At 30.2% G+C, this 26,866-nt stretch overlaps 3 protein-coding genes across 3 annotated transcripts; 1 reads left to right on the top strand and 2 right to left on the bottom strand.

Annotated features, from left to right (window-relative positions):
* Positions 1 to 153: 153 nt before the first annotated feature.
* Positions 154 to 6,838, bottom strand: LOC122525686. The gene is made up of 15 exons (XM_043648608.1): positions 6,455 to 6,838; positions 5,632 to 6,267; positions 5,293 to 5,560; positions 2,723 to 2,818; positions 2,543 to 2,649; positions 2,348 to 2,438; positions 1,908 to 2,090; positions 1,765 to 1,834; positions 1,549 to 1,675; positions 1,365 to 1,434; positions 1,154 to 1,260; positions 1,005 to 1,073; positions 727 to 901; positions 449 to 625; positions 154 to 361 (listed from the first exon to the last, which is right to left on the bottom strand). Exons 1-15 carry the CDS (start codon positions 6,836 to 6,838, stop codon positions 198 to 200), a joined length of 2,724 nt encoding a protein of 907 aa, XP_043504543.1. The 3' UTR covers positions 154 to 197.
* Positions 6,839 to 13,044: 6,206 nt separating this feature from the next.
* On the top strand, positions 13,045 to 19,514 carry LOC122525646 (breast cancer type 2 susceptibility protein-like). Its single transcript, XM_043648564.1, has 14 exons — positions 13,045 to 13,261; positions 13,349 to 13,472; positions 13,573 to 13,717; positions 13,813 to 16,212; positions 16,292 to 16,438; positions 16,507 to 16,595; positions 16,677 to 16,910; positions 16,987 to 17,137; positions 17,218 to 17,430; positions 17,513 to 17,723; positions 17,809 to 18,199; positions 18,264 to 18,447; positions 18,528 to 18,827; positions 18,930 to 19,514. The coding sequence occupies exons 1-14, from the start codon at positions 13,120 to 13,122 to the stop codon at positions 19,290 to 19,292; spliced, it is 5,094 nt and encodes a 1,697-aa protein (XP_043504499.1). The 5' UTR covers positions 13,045 to 13,119; the 3' UTR covers positions 19,293 to 19,514.
* Positions 19,515 to 22,787: 3,273 nt separating this feature from the next.
* On the bottom strand, positions 22,788 to 24,729 carry LOC122525651 (tigger transposable element-derived protein 1-like). Its single transcript, XM_043648570.1, has 2 exons — positions 24,348 to 24,729; positions 22,788 to 24,288 (listed from the first exon to the last, which is right to left on the bottom strand). The coding sequence occupies exon 2, from the start codon at positions 24,277 to 24,279 to the stop codon at positions 22,888 to 22,890; it is 1,392 nt and encodes a 463-aa protein (XP_043504505.1). The 5' UTR covers positions 24,280 to 24,288; positions 24,348 to 24,729; the 3' UTR covers positions 22,788 to 22,887.
* Positions 24,730 to 26,866: the final 2,137 nt, after the last annotated feature.

Genomic DNA, 26,866 nt, shown 5'->3' with positions numbered 1-26,866 from the left:
ACTGAATTTTTATTTTAATGTGTTTATTTTTCAGTCTATTTGTGAAATTGCATCTTTTATAGTTAGGAATACGAATACCGATATCCTAATAAAAAACTAGAAACGTATAGTATTAAGAATTTATTTTTAATTTGTAAGGTTAATTATATATTACAATTGTTTGATTAGTAACATAATAATGACAACAATGACAAATATTATCTCTTTTTAAATCTCAAGAATATAGTTTCAGCCGGTTTCGTAGTAACACTGAGTTTTAGGTTAACATTTGCAACTAGTATAGGTTCGTCTATTTGAATAATAAATTTTCTCAATACGGTAGCAGCTATTGCCTTCATTTCGGTCATGGCAAAAATATGACCTGAAAAAGCAATATTCAATAAAAATGTACTTAGCCGATCGACTGTTAAGAATACTATTTCAAGAATGCATAAACATGTGCTTTTACCTATGCATCCTCTTTTCCCAGTGCTGAACGGAATAAAACATTTCTTGTTATATTTTTCTGGTAGAAATCGATCCGGGTTAAATCTTAAAGGATCAGCCCAATATTTTTCTTTTCTGTGTAGTGTAAATATCGTAAAAAATACCTGACAGTTTTTTGGTAATATAACATTGTCGTTCACTTAATAAAATAAATAAATACATATTATTACTACATAAGACTGTAAACTCAGTGGGAAAAGAAAAAAAAAACAATAAAAATTTTATTATATATAAAAATACCTTTTGTATCGCGCTTTAGTGTTCGCCCAATAACTAGTGCAGGTGGGAAAAGACGTAGCGTCTCCTTGATTACTCGTTCTAAATATTTCATTTTCTTAGTATCTTCCATTGTAATAGGAACATCTATAGGATTGCTTGAGTCGTACATATCGTACAGCTCTTCGTATACTTGATTCTGGAATCGAAAAAGCCGAATAAATGATACAAGTTTTGTATGAAAATATAATTGATTTTTAAAAGATAATAAATAATAATGCATAAGTTTTATCTGAGCGTACTTGAATGTCCGGAAACGTGGCTAACATTAAAAATAAAAATGTTAGCGAATTAGCGGCAGTATCACTTCCCTAAAAATTAATACAAATTGTTTTTTACTTTTACTGAATGAAAAAAAAATTTTTAATAATCTTAAATAAATTCATCTTACTGCAAAAACCATTGTATTTATTTCATCACGAATATCTGCCTCCGAATATTCTCTGGTTTCGTAAAAGGATTTAAATATTGCATCTAAAAATGGACTGGTATCTTTTTCTTTTTTAAAGGAGAATAATAATATTTTATTTATTATTATTATAAAAGGTATTCATCCATAAATTCATTACTAAAAGAATATTTTTTAAAATGATTATTCTTACTTGCATGTGGATCTTTTCCTTCCCGGGTAAAGTTATCTTCATTCATTGAATTCTTCTTTTTCCTTATAATCTTAACGAATATAAAAGTTATATATACATGAATAAATTATTATTATATTTCAAACTAATATATTTTTTTGATATTCGACAATTTAAAACAAAAATTATTTCTTGGTATTTTTACCTCGTTTGTTATTTTATTTAAGGGGGAAAGAATTTCTTGTAGCCGTTTCCCCATAGATGAATTGTTAAATATAATATTTGGATGTAACCAGAATTTCAGTACTCTTGTTACAGCTATGTCCAACGCTCTAAAAAAAAATAAAATTCATAATAAAAAGACGAATATTCAATAATATTAATTATATTATAAATTTAAAAATATTCTTCTGATTATTACTCTGATATATTTTCATCAAGTTTGCAATCCGGATTGCTCTGCAAATTTAAATCACTTTCCAATAGGCTATCTGTCAGTAAAAAAAAAATTTTTAGAAAATTTTAATGTGTCCATCTATATTTTTTAGAATTTCCAAATCTTACCATATATTATATCCAGCGTACATAAATGTACGTAATGCATAATGTCTACGTTTTTTCCGTTTGTAGTTTCTAAAATATTAGCTAGTCTGTTTGAATTTTTTATCATTGAGTCCGTATAAGTCGAAACCATTTTTTCTTTGAATACTGGATTTAAGATTGGTCGATGAATGTCCCATATTGATGCTTTAAATACGAGAATATTTCTTAATTTAAATGTTTATAGTATCTTTTTTATATATTTATTAATTAATAAATAAGAAAAGAGAGATTCTCATATATTCATGTGTATGTGTGTAGGCATTATATGCAATCATAAAAAAGAAAACTATTTTCATTAGCAATCGTCTAAAAGACATATTTAAAAAATACTGTATTACAGTAGGGTATACATAGTTTTTTTTTTATTAATTAAGAAGAAAGCATGTGAACCTATAGTTTACCTGGTGCACTAAATAATCCATTACCTACAAGATTTTTCACATAGAAATATAGAGAACTTTTTTCATAACCGCTAGAACTTTTTGATAGAATCTAAAAAGGAAACAAAAAATTAATATAAAAAAAAGCCGAAATAAAAAAAATCTTATTCGGGGAAATAATTTCTAAAGAAGTGCAGTAAATTTGATAGATCTTACCTCAATATTTTCAGGATCATCCAAGATTACGACTAATTTTGGGCCAATCCACAGTAGCCACGGCGAAGAATAGATTGTAGATAATTTTATTATTTTATGAGTTATATCTAATTGTAAGACAAATTTATTGAATAGAAGTCGCATAAATATAGATATTATAAATAATAAATAAAAGTATACCTTTTATATCACCAAGTAATATATTCAGATTTCCAATCAGAGGATAAGGCTTTGGACCTGAGCATTTTTTTACCATGTTATGTTCACGAAATTTATCTGATATATTTGATTAAATAAAATAACAGTATCATTATTACTATTGGAGTAAAAAATTTAGTAATATACAACATGTTTAGTTTAACAAATTATAAATTATAAAACAACTTCAAATAGTATTAAAATACTTCTGGATCTTCTCTTGTTTGCTAAGAACAGATATTAAGTTGATACTACGCAGTTAATTCTTGTATCTTTTGCGTCTTAACAGAAACTAAGAAAAAAACATCAAACGATCGAAACATCAAAACGACAAAAAGATCTATTTTATCTATTCATTTATTCCGTGCGTAATAATACTAATTTAAATAAATAGAAGAAGGAAATCGGTGTAATAAACATAGTTTTTTCTTAAAGAAATCTTCTTTTTGTCCCTTCCCTCTGTTTGGCTTTGTATTATGCTAATAAAGTGGATAAACGAGATACATTAAATGAGATGCAAGAAGTGTTTGGATTATAGGTCAGATTGAAATGACTTGAATTTTTCTAGCACGTCTATTTTTGGACGATTTATTATTTACTTCTGTTACGTGATTTATTACACTATCTTGTCTGATAATGATTCAACAAAAATTCGTTAGAAAATTATTTTTACATAAAAAGGTAATATTCCGGGAGCCTGTGGTTATCAAACGGTATGTAATTTACCAAAATCCAAAATTCATTCAGTCAATCTCTCATAATTACTATACATTAGGCGGAAACTAACTAAGCTCGGCGGTGGTCCACATGCCGTCACTTAGGTAGCGTAGTTACAAAATTCAAACCAACTTCAAGAGCATTTTACCAAGACTGTCATTTTGATATTTTTTTTTTACTATTATTATTATTATAAAAAATAATTGCAGACAATTGTGAAAGTTTTTAGGTTATAGAAAACACTTTTGAAAGTGCCAAAAAAAAAACAAATATCAAATGTATTCTAACTAATCTAAAGTTTCTATTTTATTTATTATAGTATTAGGAGCCTACATTTTATACGTTAGAAATGTTTTACGGTATCAAAAAATAAAATAATAACATCCCGGCAGACAACGAAACCTTATCTATAAACAATAGTAAGTATGAGAGTATAATGACGATAATAATATTATAATTGAAATTTGTATTTGTATTTTTTATCCGTTTAAAGCAAAATACGAATTTGATAAAAAGAAAGTAAGAGTTGTTTACGCTATAAAGAAATAATATATTTTCATATCTATAACAAATTTTATGTTTTCTATCCATCAATGTTATCTTCGGAATCATTTCCATCATACAATGGATTTTTATAATCAACTCAATTGATTTTTTCAACACGTCGAGCGCTTCGCGAATTCTTAAGAAAATCACTGTCAGGCCACGCGCGTTACTTATATTAGTAAAAAAAAAAGAGCAGTTTTTTCGACAGTGACTGACGTGGAACTCAACGTGTTAAAAATGAAATTCAAATTTGTAAATTGAACCAATCATATTTAAAAAAAAATGAAATTTATAAAAATTAAAAAAAAAAATGAAAAAGGAAATTAAATAGAACTTTACAAAATTATAAATTTAATTACGTTCACTATATACGTTGCACTCTGTACCCACGTTCAAAAATATACTAGAAAAATATTTGCCATAGAACCGCTACTGTAATGAACTGCAAAAAAGAAGAATGTTATTTCAAGTAAATACAATAATACTGTATTATTGAGAATAGAAAAAAAAAGATCTCTTTTGGCTCTATATGGTATAGTTCTCATATACATTCGTATTTACTTAGTCTACTCAAACGGCTCCAATTTCTGAATTTCTGATGACAGCGATGGAAATTGATCTAAGGGTAAGTCGACGACGCTGAATCGAATGGTGCTAATTTTTTTGCAATAGGATCCCAAGTTTTTGAGAAAAAGGGTAACAAAGGGTAAAAAATAGCCTTATCTTAGAATCTAGGCATTTCATCAAAAAAAGTTTCAAACAAAAGTTGTAGAGAATTAAAAAATACATAAGAAATGTTGTATCGTTTATCTCCGTATTTGCAAAAATAAGCGAGAAAGAGTGGTAAAAGTAATTGTAAGAGTAGGGGAAAACAAGTCTTACCCCTCTGACGGTTTTACACGCGAACGCGCTAGTATGCTAGTGTGCGTGTGAGCGTCCGTGTGTACTAATTCATAAACGAAGGATCTTCGGACCCCTTTCTATTTGTTTAGGCAATATCGAGTATTTCTTTTCCTAGCCATCAATGGTTTAGGTTGAGCGTTCCGTATAAGATTTTTTCTTTCGGTAGACAGCATTTTTCGTTTTTGCCGTCGAGTGTCGAGCGTTCTGTATATCTATATATATCGGCGTGTAAGCAGGGCGTTTTTAAATCGAATCTTGATACTTGTGGCACGCCGTTTTTTTATTTATTTTCAAAAATAGTGAACCATGAATAAAAGAAAAACATTGGTCGATTGTAATTTTAAATTTTGGCGGTGCATAGATAGCCGATAGTTTAATTGAATTACCCTGTGTATTTAATGTAATTGTGGTGGCTTGAAGGTAAACGTTGTCTGTTTTACTCTGTAGATAATGTTTTATCTCGTTCTTAATAATTATGGCAGTTCTACCATGCGCTTTATCTGAAGGATGTTTTGTTTCATACATGGTGTAGTATGGAATATTTATATAATTTTTGTCTGTGAGATGAGTTTCAGATACGAGTAGAATGTCTATATCATGCGTGTATATGAATGCTTTGGTTTCTTGAATTCGTTGTTGCAATTCGTTGCTGTTCTAAACCGCTATTTTTATTTGTGTATACATTATTTGTTATTAAGTAGCGTTTTTGTTAGTAGTTGTAGCACTGTTTTAATTTTTTGCGTTTGTTGTTTTAAAAGAGAATTTTGCTCCATTATCATTGTGGTATTGATTTCTGTATTTTTAATAGACTGTTTTAGTAGTTCTTTAATGTCCGGTGTCTCCTCAGTGTTTAAGTCTTTTGTATTTGTATGTGCAGGATTGGTTACTTCGGCGTAGCTTCTTCTTGATTCGCTGAGTACAACTATTTGTGTATTATCCCTGTTGGCATTTATGTTTTGTTTATTGTAGTAAGTTTCTTCGTAAGGTTCGTCTAGAATAGGTTTTTCCAATACTTTTTTTCTCAGCGTTGGATACAGTTTCTGTTGTAGTAATTTTCTCGTATTACATCCTTTGTAATTTGCTGGGTGGTTACCGTTGCAGTTTACACATATGACTTTTTCTAATTTGTCCTCTTGAGGACAGAGTACTGTTAAGTGATTTTTTGCACATTTTACACATGCAGGATTTCTGTTACAGTAATTTTTTGTGTGCCCATAGGCTTGGCATCTTGTCCATTGAGGTATTTCTCTTTTAGTTCTTGGTGGTTCTACTTTAATTATTGTATTAAGCGGGGTTTTAATCTCGTATATATTTCTGTTATTATCTCGAGGAGCCAGTTCGATAAGAAATAAAGCTAGCGGCTGTTTGGTATCGAATTTTATTATATTAGTTATTGATCCTACCTTGTGGCCAATTTTGTTTAATTCATTTGTTATTTTAACTATGTTGGATTTGGGATGAAGTCCTCGAATAACGATTTTATAGCTCTTCTCGTTTTTTTTTATACGTGTGGTATCCCGCGTTTTTAGATTTTAATGCATTTGTTACCTTTCTGCACGTATCTGGCGTTGTAGTTTGTACTTTCACTTGGTTGTCCTTAAGTTTTTTTACTACATAATTGTTTTTACCATCTGTTTCATCCGTTAACTCGAGCAAAGGGTCGATGATTTCTGCGTCGATGTATATTGGTGGTGGCTTTACTGCTTTTTTTTCTTCTACTGCTTTTCCTGTAATGTTTTGAGTTTCTGTTGAATCGTCAAGTAGATCATAAGAGTTGCTAACGGGTAAGTTTTGAAGCCATTTAGTTGTTAATGGTTCGGAGGAGTTATTATTGTTGTTTTTTGGTTCACCCATATTGCGCTTTTTTGAACCCTGTAGTTTAATTGATTTAGCGGGAATCCAGTTTTGCGAATCTTCCGAGTCTGTATCCATCTCACTTTCCATACACGAGTTTCTATTATCTATTTTGATTATTCTCTTTTCTGTACGAGCAAGGTTAGAGGATTGTTTTGTTTCCATCGACGGTTGGCCTATTTCGGTATTTTGAATAATGAATCTGTTGCCGTTATTAATGATTTTAAGAGGTGGGATATTGTTACTTTCTATGTTCGAAACTTTTTGCCATTGGCTTGACCACGCGGTTACCCACGTGGGTGCAGTGTTACCTCGCTAGTACACTGGTCGCTCACCCTTGTATCTGCGATGTAGACCTAACGTACGTTATACTGTATCTCAACGTAATTATTATTTAAATACTTATATTCTCAGGAGCGGTAAATAAACAGGTATGTTTGAATAGGTGAATAAGTGGGGTTAAACGACGCATTTAGTTTTGCTGTGACCGTTACAGTGAGTACATCGTAAATAACTTTGCTAAAAATAAGCGATAATTCTCAGTATTTAAAACAAAAAGGTTCCCGTGATAATCCCAGGAATAGATCAACTTCTAGAAAACGAAATTTTATGGAGAATCAACGTACATTTGAACAGTCCATTGTAAATACCAGTATATCGGAAGACAAACTTTCCAAAAATGAGGACGAAGAAATTGTGATTGATCCAACACATGGATATTGTATTCTCCAGTTTAATTCCGTTTTTTCTGCAATAAGTAATTCAGTTATGTGCAAAACGTGTGGAAAAAATATTACGTTCAATCAAGCGAGTCCACAAGACTTAGGATTTAAAATTGCGATAATCTGCGAATGCGGCAATTCGTACATCAATTCCGGACCTATGATTGGTAATGCGTTCGAAATCAATAGACGCATAGTGGCTGTTATGCGACTCTTGGGTATCGGAATAAGGGGTGTGGATTTTTTCTGCAGTTTGATGGACCTAATACGTAAATTCCATAGTCAAGTTTTCATTACTATATATACCTTAACTATAGGACATTAAGAACACCTGAGTCATACGAAACGTATAGACGAATCCGGAATCAAACAGCGACATTAGTAAGGCAAACAAAGCAAAATTATTGGGAGATTTTTTCGAAAAGAATGGAGAGTGACTTCTATGGACTTCAAAAACAAATCTGGCGATTTATTAGAAATCAAAGAAAGGAGGTCAATGAAATGATAGAAACAAACCAGATCACAAAAGAAAATTGGATTAACTATCTAACAGAGCTCTATAAATCAGAAGAACCTCAAACGGAACTAAATACACCAGAAATAATAACCAGAAGCGACATACAAATTGAGTCCAGTGATGTAGAAACAGCTATTCGAAGACTAAAGAATAGGTAGAGCTCAGGGCAAGATGGCATCCAAAACGAGTTAATAAAATATGGTGGCCAACGTCTCACACAACAACTAACATTCCTAATACAAAAAATACTATGCCAACACACAAAATACCTGACGAATGGCGAACTAGTACAACTATAGTTATGTTTAAAAAAGGAGACAAAAAACTGCCTACAAACTAAAGGGGAATAAACCTTTTAAACACTTCATTAAAACTAACAGCAAAGATTATAACGAATAAAATTAACAGCTTAACGAATCTAGAAGACGAACAGCAAGGATTCAGATCAGGCAGATCGTGCACAGACGCGGTTTTCATCATAAGACAGATAACAGAAAAATCAATTGAATACAACAGACCAGCATATATGTGTTTCATTGATTTGGAAAAGGCATTCGACCGAGTGCAGTTAAAGGATGTTATACACCTCCTCTATAACCGGCAAATTCCGAACAATCTTATCAAGACCATAGAGGACATCTATAGAAACAATAAGATCCAAGCAAAGATAAATGGCGCCTTGACTGAACCGATTGATGCAGGTCGTGGTATCCGACAAGGGGATTCCCTAAGTCCCCTGCTTTTTAACATCATTATGGACGACATAATAAGAAACGTAAGACTGCTAAAAGGATATAAAATGGGCAGTGAAGAAATAACCATCCTATGCTATGCTGATGACGCTGTATTAGTGGCCGAAAATGAGGATGATCTACAACGTCTACTACACCGATTTAACTGCATAGCCAAATCATTCAACATGAAAATATCGGCCCAGAAAACTAAATGCATGACAACATCAAAGACACCGTTAAGATGCAAACTGGAAATTGAAGGGAAGGTTATTCAGCAGGAAATGAGATTTAAGTACCTAGGAATAGAAATCTCAGGATATGGTGATGTTGAAGCAGAGGTAAGAGAACAGACAATAAATGCATCCAGAATAGCAGGTTGTTTGAATGACTCAATATGGCGAAACAAAAACATTGACATAGAGACCAAAGCAAGAATTTACAAGGCAATGGTAAGACCTATTATGTCACATACCGCAGAAACTCGACCAGACACGGCGAAAACGAAACAGTTACTAGAGACAACCGAAATGAGAGTTCTTCGCAGAATAGCTGGAAAAACACTACTGGATCGAGAGAGAAGTGAAGATATAAGAAGAACATGCAAAGTGGAAAACATTAACGAATGGATACTAAAAAGAAAAAAAGAATGGAACGAACATATCAACAGAATGGACAACGGAAGAATTGTCAGAATTGCACGGGATAAGTCACCGGTAGGCCGCAGAAGCACGGGGCGCCCACGAAAACGATGGTGCGACAATTTAACAGTGCAATAGGCAGAAAAACGTCGTTACGAAACAGGCAATTTGCCTAAACTAAAGAAAGAAGAAGAAGAAGTTTTCATTGAATGCTTGTCGAATTTTTGAACTGCAGTAGAATCAATTTGTAAATTTAGTATGCAAAAAGCTGTAGAAGAAGAGAAAAAGCTGACATTGAAGGAAGAAGGTTCTGAGACAAATTTGGCGGTTTCTGGATATTGCACGTGGGAAGACAAACGTGGCCCTAATAGTGAACGTTTTGGAGTAGTAACTCTTGAAGGAATATATAGTAATAAGATCATTGACTCGTATGTCGGTTCTCTTCGCTGTTCGGATTGTATGTCATGGGAAAGAGAAAAGATCGAAGATCCTCCTCGTTACAAAACATGGCTCTTACAGCATGATATTTGCGACATAATGAGCGAAGAATTAGCTACATACCAAAAAGCTTGCTACGTACGATTTATGTTTGATCGCTCAATTGATAATTACGAGGTAAAATATATCCAGTACATTGACGATAGTACCACTTGCAAAGAATTGGTGAATTTCGATCCATATGATGTTCCGGTAGAAATACTTGAGTTCCAGGATAATAATACTCCATATAATATTGATATTTACAATGGCTTGCTTTGACACTTTGCTCCACAACACCTCCGCAGTGGTCGTCAAACTATTGAATTATCCAGTTACCTAGCTACTTCAATACTCAATGACGGTTATTCTTCTATTTTAAAAATGTTTCATAAGATGGGAATAGTAATTGGACCTGTAGCAGGCGATTATATTGCTGACAGGGATGATAAGAGGCTACGAGAAGCAGATGATCGTCAATGTGCTGCTAATTCGAAAGAGGGTTCGTCAGAAGGAGGAAAAGCTTTAGCAACCCTACAGGTGTTATTCGAAGAAGAGAGAGGTGCATTTTACGAGCTTGTAATAGCAGATTAGCAGTAGGTATGATATTACTCGATTTATAACCGTGATATCAGTAACTTAAACTTTAAACGCGTTTTTCTTGAAACTACATTTCTCAAATTTGCTGCATTTATAACTCGTAGACGAATCATCCGATCGATTTAATTCCTGTTGCAGCTTCTTTTATATATGTTTTTCCATACGAAGACCCTTCAGTTTTTCGATCAAGTAAAAAATGTAAATTTTGCATGCTGAAAATCATCAAATTTTCGCAAAAAATTTGTAATTTTTTTGAAAAACTCCGCCATTTTGTTAAATTTTAATTTTTTTTTTAATATCTTGGCAATAAGAAGACAATACCTTTTGGTTTAATAAACTTTGTACTTCTTTCTTATTACAGACACTGTGAAAGTCGCAATCACTGCTGCAGTGGGAGGACTTTCTTTGGAGCTTGAGAGATTGCAAAATATTCAATTATTTGATGCAATTTCCTAAGGATTGAGAAAAAGCTCATTAAAATTAAACTAAAAATAAAATTTAGAAAATTCAAAGTGCAGCATATTACAAATTAAAGAAAGAATATAAAGTAATGTTAATAATATTTAAATATTTATTTAAAATCATAAGAATAACATTTATATTAAACATGATGAAAAATATGGAAACGAATTTCTCTTCTTCAAACAATATTTGCACCTAATAACAATCATCGTTTAATCATAGTTTTATGTAAACGTTGTATGAAGTATGAGTATTACATTTTTTATCATTTTTAACAAAATAACTAATATTGGACCTGAAAACGAAAGGATAACCCCATGATACATGGCAAACATAAGACAGATCTATTACATAGTAATTGAAACGTGTAGCTAGTAACGCGTCAATAAATCTAATTTCTAATTCTGAGTCACCCACATCCGTAACGGGGTATAGTATTTATTAAAAGGTAGCAAGAAAAAATTTACAAAATTATCTGTTACTAATTATACTTGTATCAAAGTGTGACGGTTTTCGAACATTAATTGCTAAGAGGTATTCTTTAGAAAAGACAAGGAAAGAGTAAAAAAAAGAAAGTTTGTCTCACCATGTCTATGTTACATTGTTTCGTGATAAAGAAACGTTCTAACAGCTATCAACAGCATATTACGATTACGATCCCAAAAAATTATTTTATCCTAAACTCTAATCCCAAGTTTCTATATTATCGCTCCTGGATATACAGAGCCTCAGCACAAAAAAACATAAAATATAACAATAAAATAAACGCAAAAATAATTTTTTCAAATCTTCTGCAATGTAATTATACCGTTTGTAACGTTTTATAAATTTATCAGAGAAGAGAAGATAGCGAAATCTTACCTACAAAGAATAATAAGTACCAAAGTATAATGAAGATAAAAATAATATAATTGAAATTTGTATTTGTATTTTTTATTTGTTTAAAGCGAAATACATATTTGATAAAAGAAAATAATAATTGTTTATATAATTGAGAAATAATATATTTTTATATCTATAACAAACATTATGTTATTATAAATATTATAGGTATGTTGTTCTTATGTTGTTAAAAATGAAATTCAAATTTGTAAATTGAATCAATCATATAAGAAAGAGAAAAAAATTAAATAAAACTTCACAAAATTATAAATTTAATTACGCTCACTATATACGATTATTCTATGCCAACGTTCAAAAATATACTAAAAATTAAAAAAAAAACCGTTAATGAAACGAACCGCAAAAAAAAGACGATTAGTTTATATGAATATAATAATACTGTTAAGTTAATTGGACACAGTGTAGAAATAATATTTTATTGTAATTTAAATAATATCTGCTCTGTGGACAAGTTTGTTGCTTAAGCGGAAGTTAGAATTTATATTGTGACATCCGGAATGAAGACAGTTTTCATAACCTACAAATCATAGTGACATTTTTTTCTTATGTGAGAGTATTAAATATTATTATTTAAAAGCAAATATAATTACATTTATATTAGTTTCTTAGAATAAATAATATCGGTTTAAATTGCAATCAAATAACAATTTGATTTCATTTAAAAATTGATCAATGAAGCTAACCATAAAAACTAAATATTCCTAACCGCTTAGTAACATTTTAAAATATATTTTTTATTTAATATAAAATTTATTTAAATTATAAAACACAATTAAATATATACATACATATATTACATATTTATATATTATAAAAAAATATTTTAAAATAATAGATTTACAAGATTGTGTATCTATATCAGTATTCATTGATAATACTAAATAGTAACTAGGCAATAATTCATAAATCATTTCCGGCATTTGAATGATATTATTGGCTTTAAAATAATTGTTTAAAATATTAATATTTATACGAATGTGTGTGAACTCATATGTTAATTGCATATATTTGATTATTATTAATATTGTTTATAATAAATATGTAATATATATATATTGTATCTACATAATACTTTATATTCATTGATGGTGAGATTCTTTGTTTGGTTTAGTTAGATCTCAGGTGACAATTGAACGGATTCAATAACACTCTTTAGGTCATCGTTCAAATGATTTAAAATTAATTAAAATCATTTCTAATTAATTAATCTTTTTTATTTTTATAAATATAGAAGGTATATGTAATTCAAGTGAATAAAATATATAAAATATATTATAAATGGTATCTCAATACCATAAATTTGATTATGGATGTCAATACAGAAGAATTTACCTATGAACATTCTACTCCTATAAAAAATAGAGAAGGATATATTACGGAAAACACAACAAATGGCTATGTATCAGAAGACACTAATTGTACGGCTAATTCGAGTGAATTATTTTCAGGTAATATTTGTTAACTTAATTCATTTATCATTATAATATTTTAAATCATATATATGTATATATTTATATATGAGTAATATTTTTCAGATAATGAGAATGAGAATATAAATGAAAATGATTTGATATGTTATACACCTAATGTTTCAAAAACTGAGACTTCGTTTTTGAATATCTCTGAAACGTCTTTATTAGATACCAATAAACTATTCCGGTAAGATATATAATATTTATATATTTTATTATTTAATAAATATACGCACCATATAGTATAAGTATATATATGTATGTATATATGTTTGTTTTCGAAATAGGACTCCAAGTGAAGAAAAACCAGCAGTTATTCCAAGTACACCGTTAAGTTTATTACCATTTATATCAAAGATTAATGAGCAGTGGACATCTGATTTAGAAACACCTCAAATGAATAAAAATTTTCCTATAAAATCATCAGAAAGTGTAATTAATTTGATTTAATTTAATAAGAGTGTATATTTTTTTATGTGTTGGTTACATACGTGTATAATAATGTAATATTATTGATTATATTTTAGATCGAACAAACTGTTTATTTAAAAGAATGTACTCCAAATAATTCACATTTTAAGAATATATTTGAAGAACCTACGTCGACGTCTCCTGTGATAAATTATACAAGAATGAGACGAAGAACTAAAAGGAGAATTTTTAAGAATACTTCTCCTAACGTAAACGTCGATAAAATTGCATTGAATAATCAAGATAGTGAAAATGATATTGTAGCTATGGATACATGCGATGATATAGAGAAGAAAAATGTTCTTTTGGAAAGTAATAGTGGACAAGATTTTTTCTCCGATGCTTCCTTTGCTAGCGTAGATCAAATTTGTGCTAGATTCGCTGAAAAGAATGATACATATAATATTGAATGTAATAATAAAAAAAGGCGTTTCAATGAAGTATTAGAAGATAATATTACAGTATTAAGAGGAAATTATAATGTAGATCAAAATGAATGTGATGAAAAGAAAATATTAAATAGTGATAGTAAAATAACTTTAGATGTGACAATGAATAATATAGGATTTTCTACGGCGAGTGGAAAATACATTAATGTATCAGAGTCTGCTATTTCGAAAGCAAAATGTTTGCTTGAAACAGATGATATACCACCTATAGGATTTTCTACGGCAAGTGGGAAACACATTAATGTATCAGAATCTGCTATATCGGAAGCAAAATCTTTATTGGAAACAGATGATATATCATCTACGGGATTTTTTACGGCAAGTGGAAAACACATTAATGTATCAGAATCTGCTGTATTGAAAGCAAAATCTTTATTGGAAAAAGATGATATATCATCTATGGGATTTTCTACGGCAAGTGGGAAACACATCAATGTATCCGAATCTGCTATATCGGAAGCAAAATCTTTATTGGAAACAGATGATATATCATCTATGGGATTTTCTACGACAAGTGGAAAACACATCAATGTATCAGAATCTGCTATATCGAAAGCAAAATCTTTATTGGAATTAGATGATATACCATCTATGGGATTTTCTACAGCAAGTGGAAAACACATTAATGTATCAGAGTCTGCTATATCGAAAGCAAAATCTTTATTGGAAACAGATGATATATCACCTATGGAATTTTCTACGGCAAGTGGAAAACACATTAATGTATCAGAGTCTGCTGTATTGAAAGCAAAATCTTTATTGGAAAAAGATGATATACCATCTATAGGATTTTCTACGGCAAGTGGGAAACACATTAATGTATCAGAATCTGCTGTATTGAAAGCAAAATCTTTATTGGAAAAAGATGATAAATCATCTATGGGATTTTCTACGGCAAGTGGAAAACACATTAATGTATCAAAGTCTGCTGTATTGAAAGCAAAATCTTTATTGGAAACAGATGATATATCATCTATGGGATTTTCTACGGCAAGTGGAAAACACATTAATGTATCAAAGTCTGCTATATCGAAAGCCAAATCTTTGCTTGAAACAGATGATATTACATCTTTAACGAATATTCAATTAAACAATGAAAGTAATTTACATAATAATCATAAAATAAAAAATATATCATCTTCTTTAGTAACAGTAGGTTGTCAATCATTGAATGTTAGCAATAAAACATTATCCAATGCAAAGAAAATCCTGTTTGAACAATTTGATGACATTGAAATTAATAAGAACGTTACAAATGAATTGAAAGAACCAGTTGAGCCACTAGAGGATTTAGAAAATATTAATACAAATTTAAATGAATCTTCTTTAAAAGAAAACAAAGTGTTAAAAATTGGATTTACAACCGCAGCAGGGTGTGATGTTATTGTTTCTAAGGAAGCATTGAACAGAGCCGAAATTTTTCTTTCAGATGATACTTACGATATTAATCAATGCAATAATTTGCTTAATAAATCAATAAATAAACGAAAGAGTTTACACATGTGTGATAATACTGCGGATAAATTATTATTTAATACAAAGAAAGTAAGACTGTCTGACAAAGATATTACCGAAGAAAAAGAAAATCAAAAGTTATATGATAATACAGAAGCTATTAACCAAAGTAATATTTTTTCTAATGAAATAATGGCTAGTACAGCTGCGCTTTTAGCAGATGAAAGAGATAATGATCAAACCATGGAATGGATTTCTCAAGTAGATAATTGTGAAAAGGAAGTACCGTCTAGTCCTATTATCGGAAGACAACCTACTTCACGAAAAAGGGGCAAAAAGAGGAGTTTACAGCATAGCATAAAGCAGAAGTTGAAACCATTGATCGAAGGTGATATAAGCAGTAATGTAAATGAAGAAAATATTAAATGCAATAATACTTCTGAGAAGGAACTTATATCGATGCAAGAAATAAATTTAAAGCCTAATATTGATCCACTAATCAATAATGTTACAGATATTTTGCAAAAGCATCTTGAAGCTATCTCAGAACAAGTTAGTAACATAATGTAAAAATTAAGATTTGAATTTTTAAATATTTATTTATTATGATTATATATATTTATTGTTCTAGGAAAATATAATTAAAAGGAAAAAGCTCGATAGACCTAAAGCTATTAAAGGCAAATTGTTATTATACAAAGAAGAAAATCATAATTCTCGTTTATCTTGGAAAAAACTTGTAGGCAATGACGTACCAAGTTTATGCACTCCCGAGGAGGTATTAATAAAATAAATACAAATTTTATCTATTCTTAATTAATTGCTTAACAATTTTGTTGTCTACAGCTTATCGATCGAGGTATATCATCAGAAATATTAACAATCACATCTACTACAGCTTTATCATTCAAATTTCGCTGTATTGATTTTTATGGGTAACATAAGAACAGTCTTCCTAATATTTTCTTATTTTTAACTCGTTTTATATATACTAATTATTTATATTTTACATATAGAGAAGAAATCATTTATAATAATTCAAGTGGATTGGAGATGGAAGATGGTGGTTATCTTATACCAGATAAGGATAACTGTATAGGAATTTTTGAGATTAAACGATCCTTTCTAGCAAGTCCAGGAGTTGATCCGAGTCTTATTCCTAGAGATTGGATTGAAAATCATTACAAATGGATTATTTGGAAATTAGCATCTATGGATAGAATTAAATTTAATTTTATTATTATACCTAGGTAAATATTTAATTAATTACTTTAATATATTATTATAAATTGTATGTGTGTGCTAAAAGTTTTATTTATAATATAGGTCATTGACACCATCTAACGTTATGTTACAACTTAAATATCGTTACGATCGTGAAATTGATAGATCGCAAAGATCATGTTTAAGAAGGATATTGGAAAAAGATGATTGTGCATCCAAACGAATGGTTTTATGTGTATCATCTATTACTGAGGTAAATATATATTAATAGAAAATAAATTTCATTATATTTCTTTAGAAAATTAGTCAATGTATTTTCATTTTTGCGTACAGTCCAGAGATGACAAAAATAAAGAATCTAGTCCAATAGTATCAAACATAAATTATTGGAAAATAATATTAACAGATGGATGGTATAGCATTCCTGCTTTTATTGATACAACCATGATGAGTTACGTAACATCTGGAAAAATACGCGAAGGTACAAAATTAATGATATTTGGAGCAGAGTTGTTAAATCTTGATCAGGGTTGCTCTCCTTTAGAAGTATGTATGATTACAAAAATTAATGAAATTTTTCTTTTTTATGATTGATATTATTTTAATATTATTATATCTTATCAATTAGATTTCATACGATGTATCATTAAGAATTCATACCAATTCAACCAGAAGAACTAAATGGGATACTAAATTAGGGTATACACATTGTCCTGGACCTATGCTAATTAAGTTAAAAAATGTGTGCCCTAGTGGTGGTTTAGTTGGCAAACTTAAAGTTATGATTACTAGAATATATCCAATGTTGTATCATGAAAAAAATCCTTCTGGAGAATCTAGTATGATAGAATTTCATATTTTTGCAACAATTAATCTTAATACTTAAATAATATATATGTATATATATAAATTAACTTATTCCAGTTTTTCGAAACAGTCGATGCGAAGAGAAAGCTAATCTCGCTTTCGAAGAACAATATAGATTAAAAGTAGAAGCTTTTTATGCAGAAGCTGAACAAAAATTTAATTCTACTAGAAATGATAATTTTGATTCCGATGATATTGATTTGAATGGACAAGAGAAAAAAATGATAAATCAAAGTCGCGTAGTAGAGGAATTTAAGCAAGAATTAGAATCAAAGTTACGTGAAAATATGCCACCACCTCGTCAAGTTTCATCGGTTCTTAAAGTTCGCATCAATGAAGAAAATACAAGTGCAATATTAACAATTTGGGCTCCTAGTGAAGATATCATCGATATTTTTAAAGAAGGAACTCGTATATCGATTCATAATGTAATTGCTTCTGGCAAGCGGTATGTATTTATTAAAAATAGTTTCCTTTTTTTTTATTTTATTATATTTAATAATATTTTACAGATCCGGTGATCTTCAACTTACAGCATCTCGAAATACGATATTCAATAAAGAAGAAATATGTAAAGATTTTCCTCAATCTCGTATTTATACTCCATTGCGGAGTATAACAGATCATTCGTTTAATCCACTTTATGGAGAATTCGATACTGTAGGGGTCGTTTCGTCAATTATTAATTGTCCTTATGTAAGTATATTTATTGTTATATTTTTAAATTAGTTTAAAGATACATCTAATTGATATAATATTCCTTTTTTTTTTTTAAGGGTATGAAAAATTTTGATGCTGTAAATATAGCATGTCCATTGTCACATGAAAATCCGGAAGAAAACGATACATCAGGATCTTCATATTTATCTATTTTATTTTGGCAAGGCGTATCTACATTTGGTTATACAGAAATTCTTACTATAGGTTCTCTTGTAGCCTGTAGCAATTTAGAATGGAGATGTGCCACTACTTGGAATATACCAATAGCATATTGTACAGATAGAAGTGTATTTACGCGTAATCCTCGGCACAATCATCTTCGCCAAGCTTTTGAAAATATTAAAGATTTAATCAAGGTAAATAATATTTTTTATTTTGTTTTTATATTTATTTTCTTGTTTTGTTATTTATCTGGTAGATAAAATAATAATATAATTCTTCTCTTATATTTTTTTTAGATACCCTATGCGAGTTATGCTGCCAAATGTGCAGAAAATATCTCATTAGAAGTACAAAAGAAAACAAATTTAAGAACATCTTCGTACATTACTCCCGATAAAAATACCCCAAACAAAGAGACATTGACCACAAATAATTTATCTAATTCAATAGGCTCTAATCCACGCTCGGATACACGAAATTCTAACTCGATTAGATCTGCAGCTTTGCAAAGGCGTTTAGAAAAACTTCATTATTATAGTAATCCACCCGAACTTTCTCCAATTGTTCTTAAAAATGCTTCGAGTAGAGTGTCACTTGATTTTCGTTCCCCTATTCGTAATAATAATTTAAAACCAACGAAACTCAATGTAAATCCTTGAAGATATTATATTTGAACAGGATTTTTTATTCAGAGAATATATATAGCATATATATGCAGTTATCGTGCTATTTGTGTAATGTTGATATATTATAATGAAGTAATTGTCGTGTTCGAATTAATTTTTAAGCTGTAACAACATATAAGGAAAGAGATAATTTATATTTTTGTATATGGTATATAAGTCAATGTTAATATATTATATGTAAAATATAAATTGTTGTTGAGATATTGATAAAAACTGAATTTACGAATAAAATTTGTTTGAAAGATTATTTATATAAGTAAATATACATATATGTAATTCATAAGATCAATCTATTCCAGATTAACTAATATTATGAAGAAAGAATATTGAATATTTATGAATTTTGCAAATTTTTAACATATTAGATATTATTGGAAAGAATATTAAAGTAAAATAATAAACATTATATATAAAATAGAATTTTTTTTTTTTACAACAAAATTACATTTTAATTGAAATGAAATTTATAAGTTTTCTTTCCTTTACCTTGGAAGGTATATTATAAATATACGTGTTAAAGTTGTCTGTTGTAAATGAAATGTGATTTATTGTAAAAAATATTAAATGTTCCTAAACTTATTTCGAATTAATAATTAAGGAGGGAAATACGTGTAAAACGATGTTTTCATTATGATTTTCATGAATTTTTTTAACGTATTAAAAATTTATGTTATTTATTAATATTATAAGGTCATTTTACACATATATTTGAGAACATATTCCGAAATTTTGAAAGATTTATCTCGATAACTAGCGGAGATATCAGCTTTCACGCATTTTAGGTTTCCATCCGACTGAGCAGTTTGCGTACATCTCGGAAGCCACAATTTTTATCAGAAATCAATTACAAAGAAAAATTACTTTTTTTATATGTGTATCTTCTATTTGAACCTCATTTCCCTAGAAAAAAATGAAAATTTGTATTTTCTAGAGGGGTGTGAACATAAAGCATGATTTTTTACTATTTTTTCATATATTGTTCATTATAAAAAAAATACTTTAAACAAAGATATCGCTTATGATTCAGGTTCAAATAGAGCGTAATTATGTAAAGAAACTATATTCCAAATTTCAAAATGATCGGTTAAAAACTTTGTAAGCTAGAGTGTACGCAAATCTAAAAAAGTCGTTTTAAGAAAAACGCGTTTGAAAAAAGCTCGACCGTTCCGTATTTCATGCCACGCGTTCCGACAATTGAACAACGGGCGCTCACTTAATTGTTTATAACTTTTGAACGACTTGGATTTTTGACTTGAAATTTTATGACTATATTTTTTAATAATTTTATAAGCAATTTATAAAAAAAAAAAATTAAATTTTTTGAAGCCTCTACACGTATTTCCCCCCACCCCTTAAGCAGGTGGTGCGTTAATAGCGTGATTTGAATTGCGATGCGCACGCATCGTAACGTTGGCGTATTGCGCATAATGAGAATTAACGTGTATCGCAGTCACCATAACCATTCAGTTCTCGGCGTGCGGTTGCTGAGGTAAGTTGTTATTGTCATTTTCTCATTCCTCTTCTCATTCTCTTTCTCATTCTCTTTCTCATCATCGTTTTTCAAGGTCAATCGGTATTATTCAAGAAATAAGTAAATTCGTGTAGAAATAAAATTGACTATAAAATACATAACCTCAAATAATCAACAATGAAAATTATATTTTGTGCTTATTTATTATAAAATAATCGATTCACACGAGTTATGATTGATTTCGATAAATCGTAGCGTTTCGACCGTTGATGCTTTGTTCAACCGTCATTTTATCTACGCAACATTTTCTTTTGCGTATTTGCCGGCATACTACAGTAATATTATTTTCGATTTTAAGAAAAGAATTTATTTACGCGACATTTTCTTTATTGTATTTGCCGGCTTACTAGAGTTATATTATTTTTGATTTTTAGAAAAGAATAAAGTACATCGTCTACATCAAAAGTGCAATTTGCTATAAACTACGAAATATAGGTTCATTGTTATTTTTTCAAAAGCTCATTTGTACGTTACATATGTAGATTATTAATTATACAATAAAAATAGCATATCATCCAGGAAACATTTGAATGCAACGTTGAGGACAGGAACAATACTTTCTTTTCCCTACTCACACTTCCGTTGCGAAAAAACAACTAAACAATTAATATGACAACATGTGTGTTTGGAATCATCGATTAGTTCCGAGAAAAATAACCAAATTGCAATTTATGAAGGAATTTTTTCAACTCGTATTCAAGTAAGCGATCGTTCTGTTTATTTTCTTTTCTTTGCTCTGGATTATTTTTTTCTTTTTTTTTTTATCATATTACGTGTATCAAAATTTGGTAAGATTTCATAAAGACGCCATTGGCGGTTGATTTAAAAAAGAAAAAGAATAACCGTTACAAAATAGATACATTATATCCGCGAATTTGAACAATTTAGTAATCCAAATGTCAACGATATTTAACCTAGAGACTAAAATATTTAAACATTTAAAACAAGTAAAATAAAATATTAAAATATTTAAACGTTTAAAACAAGTAAAATAAAATATTAAAATATTTAAACGTTTAAAACAAATAAAATAAAATATAAAAATACTTAAACATTTAAAACAAGTAGAATAAAGTATTAAAATATTTAACCATTTAATACAATAAAAAGGAAATATTAAAATATTTAAACATTTAAAGCAAGTAAAATAAAATATTAAAATATTTAAACGTTTAAAGCAAGTAAAATAAAATATTGAAATAATTAAATATTTAAAAACTACGAGCACACAACTACTACGACTACATGTGTGAATTGGAATCATCGATTAGTTTCGAGAAAAATAACCTAATTGCAATTTATGATAGAATTTCTTCACCTCGTATTGAAGTAAGCGATCGTTCTGTTTATTTTCTTTTCTTTGCTCTGGAATACAGTCAACCCTCCTATAACGCGGTGAGTATGTACCGCGTTATATGGAAACCGCGCTATAAGAAACTCGGATTTAACCGTACAAACTAGGCTAATTCGTAGCGCGTTCTATGGAAACCGTCTACCGCGTTTTATGGAAACCGCGCTATAAGAAACGCAGAATTTGTACAAATCACATTATTCGTACCGCGTCATATGGAGACCAATAAGGACAAGATAAATTATAAATTATTTTTATTGAATTGTGAAGAGTTTATATAATGAAATGATACTAAAACTAAACTGAAAAACTGTTTTCAACAAAAACAAGAAAGACTTTTGTAAAATTTAATCTTTCAACACTCATCCTCGCTGTCAGATAATATGAGTCGCCTAACTCGTCTTCTTTTAATAGGCAAAATGTCTTCCTCACTTGGCTCATCTTCACATTGGTTTTCGATTGTAGCTTTTTTTTCTAACTCCACTAAAACCTCTCTATAGGGAGCTAAGCAATTTCTTAACTCTCTTTTAAACTTTGCGCTACGCACCGTTAAATGATCAGTTTGAATGAAATGGAGTTCTAATTCTTTAGCCAAATTTAGCCCTTTTTTCACATCTTGTAAATCGACATTTGGCACCCATTCGTTTTCCTTATTTTCGTTTACCAATGGATTTGAGGTGGGTGCATCAATTAAATCCATCCATCAGTTCATCCTCATCTAAAGTTTCTTTCCCGAGTACGAGTTCTCTTACATCCTGATGGTTTGTTGTAAATTCTTCATCGCCTAAACGATAAGCAATGTTTACTATTTCTGTAACTGGGAGTGAAATTGTAGAGTCATCTTGTATTGTTTGAACCATTTCAGGTAAAAGGGGTTTCCAACACGCATTAAGCGTTGATGGTTTAATTTCCGCGCAAGCCGATGACACGGTTCTAATACAATCTAAAATAGAAAATTCCATCCAAACTTGAGTAAGGGTTTTATTTTCACTACTTTCTAATCTGTCGAAAATGGTTTGGAAAACTTGGCGTGTGTAATACATTTTTAAAGTTTGAATGACTCCTTGGTCCAAAGGTTGTATTAATGACGTGCAGTTAGGAGGAAGGAAGACAATTTTTACATTTGGATGATCCAGTTGTATGTTGTGGCAACCAGCGTTATCAAGAACCAATAAAACTTTGAAATACAAATTTTTTTCCATCGTATGGGTTTCCACTGCCGGGATAAAACAATTATAAAACCAATCCTTAAATAAATCTTGGGTCATCCAAGCTTTCTTATTAGATCGCCAGAATACAGACAATTCGGTCTTATTAATGTTTTTCATAACACGGGGAGTTGAAGAACGATTTATTATCATAGGTTTTATCATCAGGCTCCCTGATAGATTGCTGCACATATGAAGGGTGACACGTTCTTTTGAAGGTTTAAACCCCTGAGCACGCCTTTGATTTTTCAAAATGAAGGTCCTAGATGGTAGTTTTTTCCAATATAATGCCGTCTCATCGGCGTTAAAAATCTGATGAGGTGAATAGCCTCCTTCATTGATAATTCTAGCTAATTCCAGCTTATAATTCTCGGCAGCCTCAGCATCTGCTGAGGCCTGTTCTCCTTGAAACTTAATATTGTGTAATGAGTACCTTTTTTTTAGTTTTTCAAACCACCCTTTACTCGCGACAAACGAATGATTTTCTAGCTCTGCAGAAGAATGCCCAATATTCCTTAAATGTTCATAGATTTTAAGTGCTTTCTGCTGGATAAGATTTCCACTGATAGGAATCTTTTTGGCTATACCGTCTTCCAACCAGATCATTAACGCCCGTTCCATTTTAACCATATTAGAATTTCGTGTGCGAGTGACACGTTTCGCACCTAACGGACAGCCATCTGCCACAGTTTTCCTTATATTGTCTGCATTTTTCTTTAGGGTTCGAATTGTAGATTCATTCAACTTGGTTGATTTTGCAACCGACGATAGATTTTCCCCACCTTCTAAACGATTTAGAATTTCGATTTTATTTTCAAGAGATATAAACTTTCTTTTTAACCCTTTCCTTGTTTCTTTCGTGTTTGACATGATGCAAATCTAGGGTTAATAATTACTTTATTATTATTATATTAGAACAAATGAAGAATATTACTTACAGTATTGTGTAATGTTGTCCAATTATAAACCACAAATTAAGCAGCAAAAAGCTGAACGAACGGACGGTGCAGAAAAATTTTTAGAAAGACTTGGTCACCAACAAAACGTGTACACTGTGAAAGAGCTCTGAGAAGACTAAAACCGATGTCGTAGACGGCCATCAGATAAGCCGGAGATAATCTTTATATAAACATATCTAGTTACTATGTCGCGATCCGACTGCCTGGACCTACATGAAACTGGCGCAATCTGTTCCCTTATAATTCAAATAGGCCCTAACGAACTAAACATAGGCTAAACATTCTTAGGCTACGCGGAAGGAACTTATGGGATGCTGTTGACGGAAACCGCGCTGTAAGAGTATCGTGTTATAGGAGGGCTGTCGCATTTTCAGCTCCGCGTTATATGGAAACCGCGTTCTGAGAGTACCGCGTTATAGAAGGGTTGACTGTATTTTTTTCTTTTTTTTTTTTATCATATTACATTATTCAATTCTTTCTCACATCCTCTGTTTGTGTATCAAAATTTTATGAGATTTCATAAATACGCCATTAGCAGTTGATTTAAAAAAGAAAAAGAATAACCGTTACAAAATAGATACATTATATCCGCGAATTTGAACAATTTAGTAATCCAAATGTCAACGATATTTAACCTGGAGACTAAAATATTTGGATAAATTAATGGAAATAAGGAAAAATAACTTTGGGATAAATAATTTATTAAATTCTTTTTGTTAAGAGAAAAATGAAAATTTCATGGAAAGTTTTTAAGGTTTTCGTCGTTTAACATGACAAAGTACAGTAAAACCTGTTTTTGTTCGGTGGATAGGGATCGCATAAAAGAAATTGTACAAAAAAGTATTCGGAACTTTTATAAATTCCTATATATAATAAACAACTTTGTAAGAAACAATACTACCTAAAATTTTTTTTATGCGATTGATACGGACCGCATAAAAAAAGTCGGACTTAGAAAATACATCAATGATTTATGAAATAGATGAGAGAATGCTTTCAATTAAATTAAATAATTAAATTAGACCTAAAGAAATTGTAAAAATATGTAATTCTTCATTGTACATATACATGGAGAAGTTTTCAAATTATACATTAAATAGTTTACTCCTACTCGTCGTAATCCAAAACGCGCATCTTCTTGTGACGAATTGGTTGAAAATCGCTTTCGTCGCTTGAAGATAGGATTTCAATTGATTTCTTTTTTGGTACCATGAAGTCAGTGATCAGTTTTTGTAACGACGGTCGACTGGTCAATTGCTTGTAAACGTCACGATAGTGAGACATGCATGATCTTAGTTCTTTTTGGAAATTTTAAGCGTCTTTCCGCATTGGTACCTATTTTAAGAAAATGCGTTTCCAATTTTTTAGAAATCTGGATCCCTGTATATATTTTATCTGCTGTAATAGATTCCGGTTTTTCTTGTCCATTTTAATAATCTATCAAACTATTGATAATGTCACTATCAAAACAGGTTTTACTGTATATCCTTGTTATTTTCCTGAGGAGCGAATTCGATAAAGAACAATGGTAGCGGCTGTTTGGTGTCGTATTTTGTTATATTATTTATTGATCTTACCTTGTGATCAAGTTTGTCTAATTCATTTGTTATTTTAATTGTATAGGGGTAAATATAAGGTCAAGAGAAACTGCTGGCCTAAGGTACGATACTTCATAATATTTGTGTATTTCTCAACATGCATGTATTACATATTCCAATGATGCTGTTTAGATATTTAAAACTTGAATTATTAATATCATGTGGATAAATTTTGATTGAGTTATATCGATTAATGAAAACAGTAATCGGTAATCATTCTTAGTTGGAGTGCTATTAGTTGACATGAACTGAGATAAATCAGGCGTAGCGGAAACCGGCTTAGATGGTCCCAGCTCTCTTACTTCTCCAATTCTCTGCTTTCTTTCGATTCCTCTCCAATCTTTGTTGTGTCGGTGGATATGGGCGGGAAAGGTATATTCCCCTTCTTTATCATCAGCCCCCAACCCCCAGGACAAGTAAATTCTTTATCCCCTATATATTTCGCCATGCGAACGGTATTTCGTCGTGACTTGTTGAAATTTCCAGGCGCATCACTCATCTCATTATTACCTGTGGCCATGGTATTAACATAATGCTAATAATAAGAAAAAAACTTCTGCTGTAAGTTTTATAACTTAATAGAATTTTAGAAAACACTCAAATATTGACTCCTTAAACTTTTTTAACAGTACGAAGTCCTAATAATAATAAGAAAAAGAAGAAGCAAATTTTTTCAAACTGAAATATGAGTAGAAAAAGGAACAGATGTATTTTTAACACGAAAAACAAATTATGCCGAAATGTCGTCTAAATGAGGTTATGTGCGATTGAAATAAATAACATGAAATTTGCTCCATTTGATACTTGACAACCTATATTATCGAATCTGTTGTTTTCTCATCTTTGCTAATTCATTTCCATGTTTCATAATTAGTGCTACTTAATTTTTGAATATTTTCT

Source organism: Polistes fuscatus, unplaced genomic scaffold (assembly GCF_010416935.1).
Source record: "Polistes fuscatus isolate 324 unplaced genomic scaffold, CU_Pfus_HIC Scaffold9, whole genome shotgun sequence".
Lineage (NCBI taxonomy): Eukaryota > Metazoa > Arthropoda > Insecta > Hymenoptera > Vespidae > Polistes > Polistes fuscatus.
This window is presented reverse-complemented; position numbering and strand designations above follow the sequence as displayed.

What these genes read in the sequence shown, in the direction of transcription:
- LOC122525686 (XM_043648608.1), bottom strand. Translation starts at nt 6,838, where the DNA reads ATGGATACAGACTCGGAAGATTCGCAAAACTGGATTCCCGCTAAATCA. An exon ending in CCACGTTTCCGGACATTCAA is followed by an intron (nt 902 to 1,004) that starts GTACGCTCAGAT and finishes TTTCGATTCCAG; the next exon opens with AATCAAGTATACGAAGAGCT. An exon ending in TGGGAAAAGAGGATGCATAG is followed by an intron (nt 362 to 448) that starts GTAAAAGCACAT and finishes TTGCTTTTTCAG; the next exon opens with GTCATATTTTTGCCATGACC.
- LOC122525646 (XM_043648564.1), top strand. Translation starts at nt 13,120, where the DNA reads ATGGATGTCAATACAGAAGAATTTACCTATGAACATTCTACTCCTATA. An exon ending in CGCTGTATTGATTTTTATGG is followed by an intron (nt 16,596 to 16,676) that starts GTAACATAAGAA and finishes TTTTACATATAG; the next exon opens with AGAAGAAATCATTTATAATA. An exon ending in CAATTATTAATTGTCCTTAT is followed by an intron (nt 18,448 to 18,527) that starts GTAAGTATATTT and finishes TTTTTTTTTAAG; the next exon opens with GGTATGAAAAATTTTGATGC.
- LOC122525651 (XM_043648570.1), bottom strand. Translation starts at nt 24,279, where the DNA reads ATGTCAAACACGAAAGAAACAAGGAAAGGGTTAAAAAGAAAGTTTATA.